A 14,398-nucleotide genomic window follows, 5' to 3' on the forward strand; every position below is an offset into this window, starting at 1 on the left:
TTCAAGAGTAAACTGAATGCAGAGAGCAATTCCTTTTTATGTGAGGAAAGCACATTCAAGCCCTCTATTCCTTTCTACACTTCATATTTCACTTCAGGCTCTGCACAGCTCAACCTTAAGCTCATACACAGTGAAATAAATATACATCAGAGTAAAAGAACAATAGTGTTTTCTGAGGGCTTGGCCATGCTTTTTCAGTCCACTCACACAACTGAAAATGAGGTAGTTGTCAAAATTCACTTTATTTTAAATTGAAAAAATGTTTTAGCTTACTTTCATCTGTTTTGCCTACAATGTGTATCATTGAAAAGGCCAGCCCATGCATTTCTGAAGTTAAATTTTCTGAAAAAAATCCAAATTATATTTTCCTGTGTTGTCTGGAATCCTGGTGCATGGCTTTTCAGTGTCTAGGTTAGGACGGGGTTTTTTGTCATTGCTTACATTGGCTCTGGCTCTTGGCATCTTATCCTGTGCTGTCTGCTTTGAATGTTCAAAGTGAAAGGGACACTTTAAAATGACAGGCAGAGCAGATAGGTATGTCTTGATAGAGTCTTATTGTGTTAATGCTTGCTGGCAAATTCTGAGAGGCTTACTCAGCATTTCCTATGACTTTAAGCAGACAGACTTCCATTATCTGTCTGCCCTCCCACATATCTACTTACTTTCCTCCTTTATAAACCATTTTTTCTTTTTTCTTCTCTAAAAGCCTTCTTTTTGTAGATAAAAACTTAAATGTCTGGAATAGTAGATGGTAAAACCCCAGAAACTAGTTGGGTCTTGCACACATGGGAATTTTATACCCACTGCAACTTAATGTTCTTCCTGCTAGTCTTGACTCTAATCTCGGAAACTCCTGTGGCTGATCTGCACATTATGTCTGTGATGCAGAGGCTGCTTAGAACGGCCTCCATATGGTGTTTTCTCTGCGCCAGCCCCATAATGTGTACCACTGCTCTCCATGTGATTCTGATGCATTTCTTGGAGGGTTTTCTTGCAAGCCAGGATTAGGAGCATGAAGCGAGAGAAGGCACCGTTTTAATCAGTCTTAACAGGGATAGACATAATGGCTGCATTAGGATGATCAAATCTTAGTTTAACTAGCCAAGAAATGAGGAAGCCTCATGCACTTGCACACAGACACTTTGGTTCTCCCTTTGCACTGCTGGGGAAGCAAGCCAAGAAGTCGCTTCTTGTTACACCTGAACTGGAAAACTATGGTTAAGGGCTTTCAAACAAGCTAGAATAGCCATGGTTTAATATTGGCTTCCATTATCCTGACTAGTTTGCACACCATGCTAAGCCAAACCATGGCTTAGTGCAAATGCATGAGAGGAACAAACCTTGTTTACAGCTCATGGCTATCTTAACCTTCAGCCTAGGTACAGACAACACACTAAGCTAGAGGTGTACGAACATGACTTGAATGCATACCGTATTCTTCCATGTACAACATGAGCCCATGTGTAAGACGACCCCTATTTTGGGGAGCTCTCAACAGTTGTTGAGCCTCTTTTGTAAGTTTGCTGAGCTGTTGAGCAGCTTTTCAACAATCCCCCACTCTGGCTGACAGAAATAGTGCCACAATACACCACATACTGGCACTCACCAAATACTCTTCCTAAGCCGGGAAGAGCAGGTAAGCAGCCTCCTCTCCGACATTTCCCTGCTACCTACATTTCCCTGCTACCGCCACAGCCCTCGCTTACATAGCATATTACCCTGTGTAAAAGACGACCCTCAATTTATCACATAAAAACATTCAGAAAAAAGTCGTCTTATACATGGAAAAATATGGTATCTCAGTCATCAATACCTGCTACCTTAACTGTGTGTTCCCCTTTCAAAATTAATGAATTTCCAAAGGGGTAGCCTTGGTAGTCTTTTGCAGCAAAAACAAAAAGTGTCTTATGGCACCTTAAAGACAAAGTTAATTAAATGGCTAATGGACCATCACCAAGCCTTCTATGGCTGCAATTCTAACCATATCTAATTAGAAGTAATTCCCATTTAATTCAGTGTGGCTTACTCCCAGGTTAGTGGAGTTAGGATTGCGGCCTGTCTCACTAGTTTGATTTCACAGTTCAGAATAAAGTTGTCTTGTTTCCACCACTCACTGTTTAGCATATTCTGTTGGTATTTTGCTCTTTGTGTCCTAGGTTATATTAATAACTCTTGCCACCAAACCATAAATAAGCCCTTTTAAAAATTGCACCGCTTTATTTCATTAAGTGCATATTTTATTTTAAAAATGACCTACCTCTTTGTGTTGCTGCTGAAACATAACTCTTAAGTGAATGTCCATGTGAAAAGAATAATAATAAATGATGACTTCCAGTGGTTTTTCAGTTTCATAGTAGAAAGCAGATTAGGGCTTCAATTCCAAACCCACTTACATGGGAGTAAGTCCCATTGAATTCTATGCACACATACCTCTATTCTCCATCCAGACAAGCAAGAGGAATTATCACAGCTTAAGGAAAGATTCTAACCAGGGGGGAATTCCTGAGATGAGAAGCAGGGCTGGTGAGAGTTGTGACCTGGGGAGAGACTAGAGGGTTGCTTTTGGTCCCCAGTCTGGTGATTCCCGACCCCTGGAATCAGTGGTATAGCATGGGGAGAGCACAGGGGCAGTTGCCCTGGGCGCAAAATTGTTAGGGACACAAAATTTCAACACCTGGTGCTGACTCAATACAGCTCTGTGCTTCTGTAGCTGGGCTCTCTTGCAAATGGCTTCTCCATGTGAAGCAGGAAGTGGCCTGTCCAGGCGATGGAATGATTCTTTTTTTCTTAACTCTGAGGTTGCAATCTCCTGGGTGATGGGAACGCTGTTAGGCAGTTCAATGCACATGTGTACTCTGTCCATTTCCCACCCCTCTGGTTGGCCCTGGGTGCCAGCATCCCATGCTATACCACTGCCTGGAATAAAACCTCCCATTTGTGGAACTGATAACTTTTTATATGCAAATTGTTGGTGTGGAGTAGGAGATAAACTAGACTGGAGCCCTAGTGAAGGCAAAGGGTCAAAAACCCCTAACAGGACATTAGGGTCGACTGGCAATTTGAACATAACAGCACAGATACGGAGCTAACAAGTTGTCTGGTTTGACTGTTACTGAGAAAACCATTAAAGAAAGTTAATAAAAGCTTGTTGGGCAATTCTATTGAAACACCTCAAACATCCTTGATTAATATTGTAAGCGACAGCATCTTGTCTAAATCCAACCTTTGTTATCCACAGATATAAATGAATGTCAATATAGCAGTCTCTGCACAAATGGCCAGTGTGAAAACTTGGAAGGCTCTTTCAGATGTCTTTGTAGCCAAGGTTATCAACTGTCCCCTGCCGGAGATCAGTGTGAAGGTAGGAATTTGATTAATACCTTTGTTATTTAAATATAACATGCCTAATGTTTGCCAAGAGAGGTGAAATAGACTTATTCATCATGGGCATTCAAAGCACACGAGTTGTATTTCTCACCCAGTGTGTTGGTATAATCTTTTTCATACCACTTCAGAAAAGTAAACATAAAGGTAGGGCTAGAGTTACTTGAACACCTGTGCATTCTCCTTCCTGGTGTTCTGAAATCTTGAGAGAAATGCATAAGATCAGATGCCATGGGAGAGTCTTTTTGTGTACAGCACAAGAGGCAAAAAGATTAACCCTTTCCTCTGTAAGTATTTGAAGGAGCCCTAAAGAGGGCTATAAAATATGAAAGGAGAGTGGAAAGTCTTCACAGGGCAGAGTGAAAACTGGTGAAACATAACCACTTTGTGATGAACGTTAGCACAATCTGGGGGGGGGGGGAATGGGCTGCTTTTGAAAATTAATATCAAATGAGATTGATGATGATGATGATTTTGTTATTTATACCCCAACCATCTGGCTTGGTGGCACCAGCCACTCTGGGATATCAAATGCCCTGACTTGTAGTAATTGAAAATTAGTTTTAAAGACACTGATACTACCCAATGAGAATCTAGCCCTTGGAAAATTTAGTTGTCAAGCAAAGGCTGCCTGAGGCTAATTTGAGGTGGCACTCAAAATATAAGTTTCCTTTTCTTATCATGGACTGTGCTGGATGAATAGTTCACTATGAACTTACACCAGACTGTTCTGCTTGTTGATTCAGCAGCACCGTCCTACAGCAGCATGTGCTTTTCTGGTTGTAAATTTGCAATGCATTTTGCTGCTGAAATCCAGATGTTGGCATGGGCTGACTATCCTTAAATTGTGAGAATGGGAAAGACAATTGCAAGCTTTGAATGAACAGCAACTGGATACCATTGGAGCCGGTCTGGATAAAAAAAAACCCACAAAGCCTTTCTGCTTCATTGAAACTGCTAGCTCCATCAGGCCATTTGTCCCACCAGGAAGTTGGCATTGCTAAGAAATAATGCAATTGAAACCAGAGAAGACAATTTACCCTGAAGAACAGTAGTATTATAGAATTTACTCGTAACACACACTAAATCTTAATTTTGACCCAATAATCTAGATCTTCATGGACTCTGAAAATGCAAGACCTTGAATGTATTTTAAACCATTTTTAAATAGCTTTGCATGGCAGAGTATGTATTTTCTGAAGTTAAACACTGTCTTATAATTTGCAGATGTAGATGAATGTGAGCGGCAGCAGCTTTGCACAAATGGTCAGTGCAGAAACATCGCTGGATCGTACAGATGCATTTGTGGCCAAGGCTACCAGCTGACACCTACAAAAGACCATTGTGAAGGTAAGTTCCATTGTCTACATGAGGAATTCAGTCAAATTTTCTATGAGTTTTTCACACAAACTGCCTCAAGGGTTTCTTTTTACAATCAATAAATCAGCAAGCGGTCATAACAATTTTAATTATTGAGAGTACTGTAATATTAATTTGTAATATCTCCTTCTGAGGCTGTTGAAGGCTGCCAAATTGCAGACAAATAGGTTTAGGTTTTTTTATGCAAGGAATTTTAAATATGTCATATTTTGGCAGGATAGAACAAAACCTTCCAGCTTTATTTATTTACTATATTTATATATTGCTTTTCCCCACCATGGTGGTCACAAAGCAGTTTCCAGATCATTAAAACAATGCCAGCACCATACATAGAATCATAGAATCATAGAGTTGGAAGAGACCACAAGGGCCATCCAGTCCAACTGTTGAGGGCTCCCTAGCTTCTACCAGCAGTAGATATTTCAGTGACATATTATTGTGCTGCTGTTAGCATAATCTCTTCTGAAGTGGTTTGATTGCTGCTTGTATTCATTTCAGATATTGATGAATGCCAAGAAGACAGCGATGTTTGCCGTGGAGGGAACTGCATTAATACCAAAGGTTCTTATGAGTGCACTTGCCCAGATGGCTTCCAGCTGCTTCCCTCCAGGGGTTGTCAAGGTATTATATCACCATCATTATAATCATTATTACATTTATACACCATCTTCCAAGGAGCTCAAGGTGGTATGTATTTCATCCTTACAACAACCCTATGAGATAGGTTAGGCTAAGAGATGGTGACTGGCCCAAGATGACCCAGTGTGATTCCTGGCTGAGTGGGGATTCGAACCCTGGCTTCCCAGGTCATAGTCCAACACTGTGACCATTACACCACACAGCTTGGCTATAGGAATATTATAATATCACAGTGAGCCACAAGGATAAGTAGTACACTGTTGTACCTTATCATAGCTGCATTTGGGGAAATGCTCATAAGGCATGGATTCTTACTTGCCAGCCACCTGAGCTTTCTTTAAGTCAAGAGCTGAAAACCATAAAAAATAGCATTATAAAGTTCCTACAGTCTACTCTCCATGTTGATATCTATAGCTCCCTACTGGCTACCAAGGTAGGCATATCAATTCTCACTAATGGTATGGGTTGTAAGACGGGCAGCCGTGAGCTTTCTGTATTCAGGTGGGAGACTTTTTATCCCCCATTCAGATAAATTTTCACCTTTGGGGTACAGGTCAGCCTTTAATTCAGGTTAGAGTTCTCTTGTCTACTAGCACAACTTTCTTTGTTAAAGAGTTCCTTATAAATATATATGTAGCCTTCTAATAAAATGATGCATCTTTGGTTGCTGTTTCTCTGCCCCCTGCAGATATCAATGAATGTGCAGCATCCAATCTCTGTTTACCTCATGGGCAATGCCTCAATACATTGGGCTCTTTCCAGTGCGTTTGTGAGCAGGGTTTTACTATTTCTAGAGATGGCCAAACATGTGAAGGTAAGATGGGCTAAATGAAAGAAAAAGGAATTTAAGTCTGATGCAGTAAGGGGTGATGATAATTAGGAACAATCATAGGACCTCTGCCCATCTGTCCATCATGTACACTGACTGGCAGTGGCTCTCCAAGGTTTCAGATAGGTATCTTTCCTAGAGATGCTGGGGTTTTAACTTGAGCTCTGCCACTGAGCTGTGGCCCTTCCTATTGACTGAATGTGGTTGACAACACTTAAAAGTATAATCAAATAAATAGTACTTTTGCTCTCATTTTGATTAACTGCAGTTTATTATTACATCCAAACTCTAAACTGTGGTTAATCTTAACTATGGCTAGTTGAAAGAAGAAGGTTCATAAACTATGGTCTGAAGTTGGATTGCTTCAGACAAACCATAATGAAGATTAGCCACAGTCTGCTATGTTCAGACTAAACAAAAAAAGGAGTGTGTGTGTGTGTGTGTGTGTACATGAGCCCCAGACTCATTCCTGTCACAATAAACCACAGTTTGTCGTGATGTCCAGACCGGAACTAAGCCTCAGTAATATTGACTGTTTCATTATTTGTCATGGGTTTTAAATATACAATTCAGACCTTTAAATTTCTGCTATTTTATCTGGTGGCAATAGGTTCTTCCAGGCTGGCTTTCCATGTGAGAAGCTGGGCAGCTTTTGGTATTAACTGAAGTAATGTTCCTACATTTGTCCATTGCCATATAACTCAATACAAGTAAATCTGCATTATGCTTATATGGGTTATATCTTTTAAAAAAAGAACTATCTGGAATGTAGCTGTGAGTGAGAGGGCAAAAGGGGAGTAAAAAATTAGTTAATGATCTTTTTTTGCTTAAAAAAAGACCATTCCTAAATGACCCACAATATTTTATGTGTAAAATATTCTTATTTGAGAATCAAATAATATTAAGCAAAGCAGCCAGTGTGCATATAATCACAGTTATACATGTGTGACACAAAGGTCAAAAATTATTTAGCTTTAAAAAATAACACAGAAATTTTAGGATCTTTACACCTGCAATTAATTTTAAATGCAAAAAGGTATATACATTTGATTTTTTTTTTAAATGAGAGCTGGACTTAAGTAAAGTAACCCATCCCAGTTATCAAACCCAGAAATATTTTTCACTTTCTCCACAATGGTCCTTACAGAATTCCTTAATCTACAGTGTTGACAGAAGTGACTCTTTCAGAATCCCAGTCAGGACAATAATTTGGATTGATGAACATCTGCACAATGTAATTCTTTGAGTTTTCTCAGAAGGAGAAGAATGAGGTCATTCTAGTGCAATTCTGTCTTCCTTTCACTGTCCACAGCCATGTCAGCGCCACCTCCTTGTCAACAGTATTAAAGTTAGGGGATCTATGGGAAAGAATAAACAAAGACAGGCTTGAAGAACAAGGCAAAAAGTATGGTTCCTATTCTAACAATAGAGGCATAGATTCATTATGACCTTTTAATTTCCTGTATTAGACAATGCATGGAAATGCCTGTACCTTCATCTTTAGAACATACGATAGTGTGAAGAAGGATTCATTTTTATGTGCATAAGTCTAATCTTGCCTTAAGCACTTCATAGAAGAATGTTACGATATTCTTTCTCAAGCTTATGCATTGGTTAAATATCATTGCTAAAATGGATCTTATGCTGAACAACTTAATATTTCATTTGCCCCCACATTCCATTGAAACAGAGGAACGTGTTATTTTATTGTGAGTACATTTTTTGCAGTGCTCTATGTTATTTTTGTTTCCTGTTTTTTGTTTCCCATGGATGTAAGAATACATAATTGCGAACTGTATTTTTGCTCAGTAGCATTAGACAGGCAATATAAATTATTAACTGAGGAACTTCTCATTTTTCCAATAGTATTTGTCATGACATCTTGACCTATTAAACAAATGTGGATAAAATATTGCAGCAAAAATACACACTGACTTCCAAAGAAATGAGTGTGCGTGTGGAAATAAGTAACTGGCTCTCTGAATCATACTTTACTCAACTATTCATCTCACTTTTTAAACTTTCAGTATGAAATAGATTCTAACAGTATAATGGTGTTCATCAGAGGATTTATAACATGCTTTTGTAAGAGCTGTACCTCAGTGGATACAGAAACCTTTTCAACCTTTTGCAAATAAGAGAGTGCTAGTAATGGCACTGTTATCATCTGAGAAGATCTTGCAGATCCATCTGATTCCATGAGATAGGTTAAAATCTGCATTGTATGATGTTCCTCATGATATTTATTAATTAAATGTGATGGTCTTGTGTTACTTAAGTACAGGAGAGTCACACTTACGTGGGGTTTACGTTCAGGGGATAGTGCATAAAGCCAAAATTGCATATAGTCAAAACACATTGGGTATAAAGGTGGGTGGAATTACCAAAGCTTTTTTTACTCCCGGACACCAGTCCCCTTTCCACCTCTTTTCATTTTTTTGCCAAGCACATAAAGCTGAATGTGCACAAGTGAAAAATGTGTGTAAGTTGCGGGTCTAACTATACCCACAATGCTGTAAATGTATGGCATGCTTTTGTCCATGTACATTATTCTTTTGTTTTTGTGAAAACTGTTTGTTTGCTTTTTATTAGCATCATGTAGTCAGTCTCTCTTAATCTCTGAACATGTAAGAAAAACAGCACCTAAATTTTTTTCCCCCAGCTATATGTAATTCAAAATCTGTAATTAGTCTTGTTTGTTTCGCTCCACATGCAAGTGTCTGAAAGTTGGCCTTAGTAATTTTCCCACCTGATATTGATGTATCTTATTTTCAGATGTGGATGAATGCACCAACAGCACTGTGTGTGGAAGTCATGGGTTCTGCGACAATTCACCCGGGTCCTTCCGCTGCCTTTGTTATCAGGGCTATCAGTATCTACAGGATGGACAAGAGTGTGTGGGTGAGTTGTGAGATTTCCTTGAACAATGAGTTTTTAGGGGAAGCCTAGTAAATGCTTTCTCTATTATTTATATTACATGCCTACCCATTCAAATTGGAATAGGAAATGCTGCTAAATCTGAACTGGAACCAAAGGCAAGCCAATTATTTCACCTTCTTAGAACCTTCTGTTTCTGAAAACATCAAGCTGTTCACAAATCTCAATGTAACATCTGTTTAGACTCTTAGTTAAATGGCCAGAATTTTGCAAAGCCTACAGGAAATATAGACTGGCATGTGGTACAGCCACTTCCTTTGGCCAAAGTAGTTGAACAGATTTCAGAGTTCACTGTACTCCCCACAAAATGTATTTCTCATCATAAAAAAACCTTTGGTATTGTGATGAACTTGTCAATGCTGGTTAATTTTGCTAATAAGTGATACATTTCCTGGTATGTTATTAAGTGGTGACTAGATTTATTGTATTTAAGTGTTTATATATCCTGGCCTGTCATAATGATAAGCCCTCTGAAAATGTTTGGATTTCACCTTCTTCCCTTTTTGCCAAAGGCCCTTGAAGGTGCTGAAAAAGTGTAAGTTGAATAGTTCAGTCTGGTGCGTGTCTGAATCCAAAACACAGCGTGCAACTCATATTTCAAGAACATCCTGTTGTGCTTCTTGTCTTGGTAGTTAACATCACTGCTTGTGGCAGAATTTGAAAGGGCCCTCATTGTGCACCCAACCCACTAGAAGCAATATTTTGCATCCTGAATATGGCCCTAGTATATGATTTTCACAAAGAAACACACATAAAATATTCCATAGCTCATCTGTTCACAGGTTATCTCATAAACAATGTCATGCATTGCAACTATCTGAAAATCCTGACTGTGCTCTATTCTAACTTGAATATAGACCCTGTAGGAATAATGTTATATCATCCCATGGGCAAAAACCTTTATTGCAGGAAATTAGATACATGTGGAGAAGCACATGCATAAATAGATACACACAGTTACCCAAGAATTTTCAGGTAAGCCAGCAGGAAATTTCTCAGGGTTTAAAAGAAAATCTGCTTCCTCGGTATAATCTTTAAGTCAAATATAGCTACAATATCCTACACAGTTCATTTATTGGATTTGTTTAGCACATGACCTTATTGAGCATAGAAGCATAAGAAACTGCAGGAAGGTCTGGAATAAGTGAGGGTGAAGTGAGAAATTCCAGACCATATATGTGCGCCACACAAGCAAGCATTCTTGTGTGATGCAGCAAGTTTATGATTTTATTTGCAAGAGTCACAAGAAAACAAAGGAAGGACGATACAGTGGCCCCAACAATGAAAGGGAAATGTGCAACTTGGGCAGCAGAATTCATTAGTGTAATGCTTTTCTAGCAGAAAAGTATTGGAACAGAGATTCACTGTATGTCCTGCTGAAATGATCCCTTACCAAGATAGTGTTTCAGGCATTCTCATATAATTTGCTGACTGAACAGAGATGCATTCCTGAAGCTCAACCTTTTGAGTCAATGGTAGGAATGTTAACCACACTTTGAAGTGAGTAATTCTAGTGAGCTGTACTCAGCGCTATATAATCTGTCACAGCTTTTCTTGATATTTCCTTTTATATTTCAGCATAATGAATTACCTTCTGTGTATATTTTTCACACAGTAAACAAGTTAAAATTCAAAGATGAAGTAAAAAATAATAATATAATGTGAGGAGGTACTGGATTTGATGCAAATTTTCAAATTTTATCATACTTTCCCTCTCTGCAGCAGTGGTTGCTGAACAAGTATTACTATTATTTAGTATTTTTTCATATATTTTTTAATGGGAGTCTCTCTTTTTTATTTAAAAAAAAATCCATCTTAGACCCAAAAGGCAGGGATAACAAAAATGTATTTGACTGGCATTGAATAGCTGAGAACGCCAGTGCCAGGCAAGCCTCCTTGAGGAAATCATTCCACAATCTGGGGGTCACCACTGTAAAGGGCCATTTTCTCATTGCCACCTTCAGCACCTCTCGGAGGGGACACACAGAGAAGGGCCTGGGTAAGAGTCTGGGTAAGTTCATGTGGGTGGAAGCAGTCCTTGATATATTGAGTTCTGTAGTGGAATAAGACTTTTATAGGTCAAAACTAGCACTTTGAATTTGTCCTGGGAACCAGTTGCAACTCGTGCGGTTGGGCCAGAAGCAGTGTTATACACTCAGTGCGTTAGTGGAAGCCAACACAGAGACTCTCACTAGCGCAATGGGTTTTTCCCGTGACTCCCCCAAATCTGCTCTGAAGTGTTGTGAGAACCCCAACAACAGCACATGAGGGGAAATCGTCCTATCTGGCAAGCAGAAATACTTGTGCTGACAGAATTCTTGTATTAGCGTGAAGTTGAATTCCATTCTATGTCTGCCTGGTCCCAGTCAGCAATCTGGCTGCTGAGTTCTGACTAGTTACACTTTCTGAACCACCTTCAAATGCAGCCACAAATATAATGCATTGCAGTTATCTAACCTAGAGGTTACCAGAGCATAGACAACTGAAGCTACGATATTTCCAGCATGTGGCGAAAGCTTCTGTTGTTGCACATTACTCCTACAGCTGTCAGGCTTTATTTTTCTTATAGGCTCTTGCTATATACATAGCCATCTATTTCAGTCAAATATAGAGCCATCTTTTCAGATATCTTCATTCTTTTACTCCTGCAATTTAGCAGTACGTAAAAAGGGATTAGCTGTTGGTTAATTTAAAACATTCAAGAAGTACAAAAAATCCACTCTCAAAATGGAATGGGCTGCCCGGTTATGATGAGGAGCAAGCCTGTGGGCATTATATGAAGCTTGTTTGAAGTGCTTTGAAGCAAGTTGCACAGGGATTCGGAACATGGCCTTCCTAACAAGAATTGCAATAGAGACACGTTGATGTGAACGTAAAGCTTATGCTACACTGGAAACTTAAATTAGTTTAGCCATCATTGGTTATCTTAAGAAAATGTGGGATTCCCTGTAACTTCACTTCTCACAGTGGGGGAACCACTAGAAGGCCCTCAGAGCTGGACCTCAGTGGCTGTAGGATGGGGGGTGAAGACAGTGGCCTCCATAGCCCTTAATGTTTATTTTTTATCTGTAAATAGCAGCTGCAGGGCAGTCCAATAAAGACTGAGAATGTAGTAGGGGGAAAGCACACTGGAGTCCTGACAAAAATTGCTGTCCCTGCATCCAAGCTACTATTTGTATCAGGAGAGAAGCTGCTGTTTGTTGCCAGTTTTGTCAGGAATTTGTTCCTTCTCCCCGCAGTTTCTAGTTGCAGTAAAATTAAAATTAAAAACTACGTGCTTAATGTAATTTGTAGTTTTGTCCCCACCTGGTGCTAAATTCTATGCCTTTGAGGGAAAGCCATTTTTATTTGTCCAGGCTATAATGTAAATTACCCCCCCCCAAAAAAAATAATGAATTGTGTTTATTTTAGTGTTTTTATTGCTCTAGTCTCTTACACATTTCCTGCTACATCATTAGATATATATATATATATATATAGAGAGAGAGAGAGAGAGAGAGAGAGAGATGTTTGATATTGTTTTCTTTTGTGGGGAGCCACCCTGGGAGTCTTGGCCAAAAAGAAATGTGGAATACAATTGTTTTAAATACATAAATAGTCTCATTTTTCAGATGACAAAACCAGCACACAAACTACTAGAATAGTAGCACACTCACTAACACACACATTTTAATGAAAGATAATGTTTGAATCTATATTGGGCTTCATTTTACAGATGTGAATGAATGTGAAATGCTGAGTGGAGTATGCGGGGAAGCCCTGTGTGAAAATGTGGAAGGCTCCTTCCTATGTCTGTGTTCCGATGAAAACCAGGAGTATGACCCAATGACCGGACAGTGTCGCTTCCGTTCCTCACCAGGTAATGTCCCATTGGCACTGAATTGGACCGTATAAATGCAGAGTCTGACAAACATGGGAAGGAGTTGAATCTGTAATTGGTGGGTGAAATCATCGTATAATTATGTCTTGTTATCCAATGTGTGTGTTTAGGTTTTGGGTTTTTTTAATTTAAGTAAGTGGTCTAAATCCAAGACAGAGCTCATTGCAATCAGTAGGCATGGCTAACTCTGTATTGGGTTTAGGTCAGTAATGTTAGAGCTTTGAATGACATTTGCTTGCTATTTTGCTTGCAGTCCAGTTTAATAGGTTTATTGAATAATGCCGAACATTCACATAGACTATTGCTATTTATTTATTTATTTATTTATTTATTTTTTATTATTATTATTATTATTATTATTATTATTATTATTATTATTATTTTTGTGTTATCCATCCTTGAAGATGTAACAGTTTACAACATATTTGAAACCAATAAACAAAATAAGTTTTAAAAGTGTATCTGGTAAAAGTAAAAGTCCAGAGAATTCAAATGAAACCAAGTGCTGTTCACCCAAACTCCAGATTAACACTATACTCTGAAAATTCCCTGAATTAGGAAGATCTGAAGCTTCCTAAACTTGTTTAAGATAATTTCTAAGGGAAAATAATTTCATTACATTGGAGCAATTTCTAAGAACAACCAGAGGTTCACGTTAGCACACCCTCCCAGTTCAGAACATACCAGGGTTATTTTTAACTAAAACAATTTCTAGGTGAAACAGACGTCAGATACAAATATACAAATTCTATGTAATTTCTACAATTTAAGCAGGTGCATCCCTAACTCTCTGTGAGATGGAGAAATCATTGAATGGTGTAATTTCCTCCTGCAATCTGAAGTTGTACAATCTAGAAACATCTTATCACTTGATCTGCAGTTTGTTTAGACTGAGACCTAGGAATTGGACATGAATCATGGCTTTCCTATCTTTTCATCCCTCAACAAAGCCACCTCCCCTTTCACTCAATCTCTACAGCTTCCATTTGCAGGTCCAGGTGCAGTGAAGTTGTGGGTCATGTAGCCAAGGGATGATAAAGTTGCAGTAAACACAGAACAATCACTTGGGATTTAAACAAGTCCCAACTTTATTGATTACAGATGTTAGCTAGTTTTTGTGCAGGCATTGGGTATGTATCCTGAATCAACCAACCTGCCTGCTGGTTGAGTATTTGGCAGGGTTAAGGTTAAGGATTACCCTATGTCAAATTGGGGCAACCCCCTGAGATTACTAGGGGGAGGGATTAAGAGGAAACCCTGATTCCTTGGGCTGGGGAGGGCCCTAACCCCCCGTCCACCTAGACTTAAGAACCCAACCCAGTGTCTTATCAGCTGTCAAGTTGTGGCAG

The 14,398-nt window shown here is 39.0% G+C and overlaps 1 protein-coding gene across 10 annotated transcripts in view; it reads left to right on the plus strand.

Annotated features, from left to right (window-relative positions):
- The window catches only part of LTBP1 (latent transforming growth factor beta binding protein 1), a 175,142-nt gene that overhangs the window by 127,353 nt on the left and 33,391 nt on the right, over positions 1-14,398 (plus strand). For all 10 annotated transcript variants that reach the window (XM_033144486.1, XM_033144487.1, XM_033144488.1 and 7 more), the window contains 6 exons: positions 3,239-3,361; positions 4,612-4,734; positions 5,263-5,385; positions 6,092-6,217; positions 9,008-9,133; positions 12,885-13,028. In XM_033144486.1, coding sequence (XP_033000377.1) covers positions 3,239-3,361; positions 4,612-4,734; positions 5,263-5,385; positions 6,092-6,217; positions 9,008-9,133; positions 12,885-13,028 — 765 coding nt within the window. The remainder of the gene's footprint in view (positions 1-3,238; positions 3,362-4,611; positions 4,735-5,262; positions 5,386-6,091; positions 6,218-9,007; positions 9,134-12,884; positions 13,029-14,398) is intronic.

This window comes from Lacerta agilis, chromosome 3 (assembly GCF_009819535.1).
Source record: "Lacerta agilis isolate rLacAgi1 chromosome 3, rLacAgi1.pri, whole genome shotgun sequence".
Lineage (NCBI taxonomy): Eukaryota > Metazoa > Chordata > Lepidosauria > Squamata > Lacertidae > Lacerta > Lacerta agilis.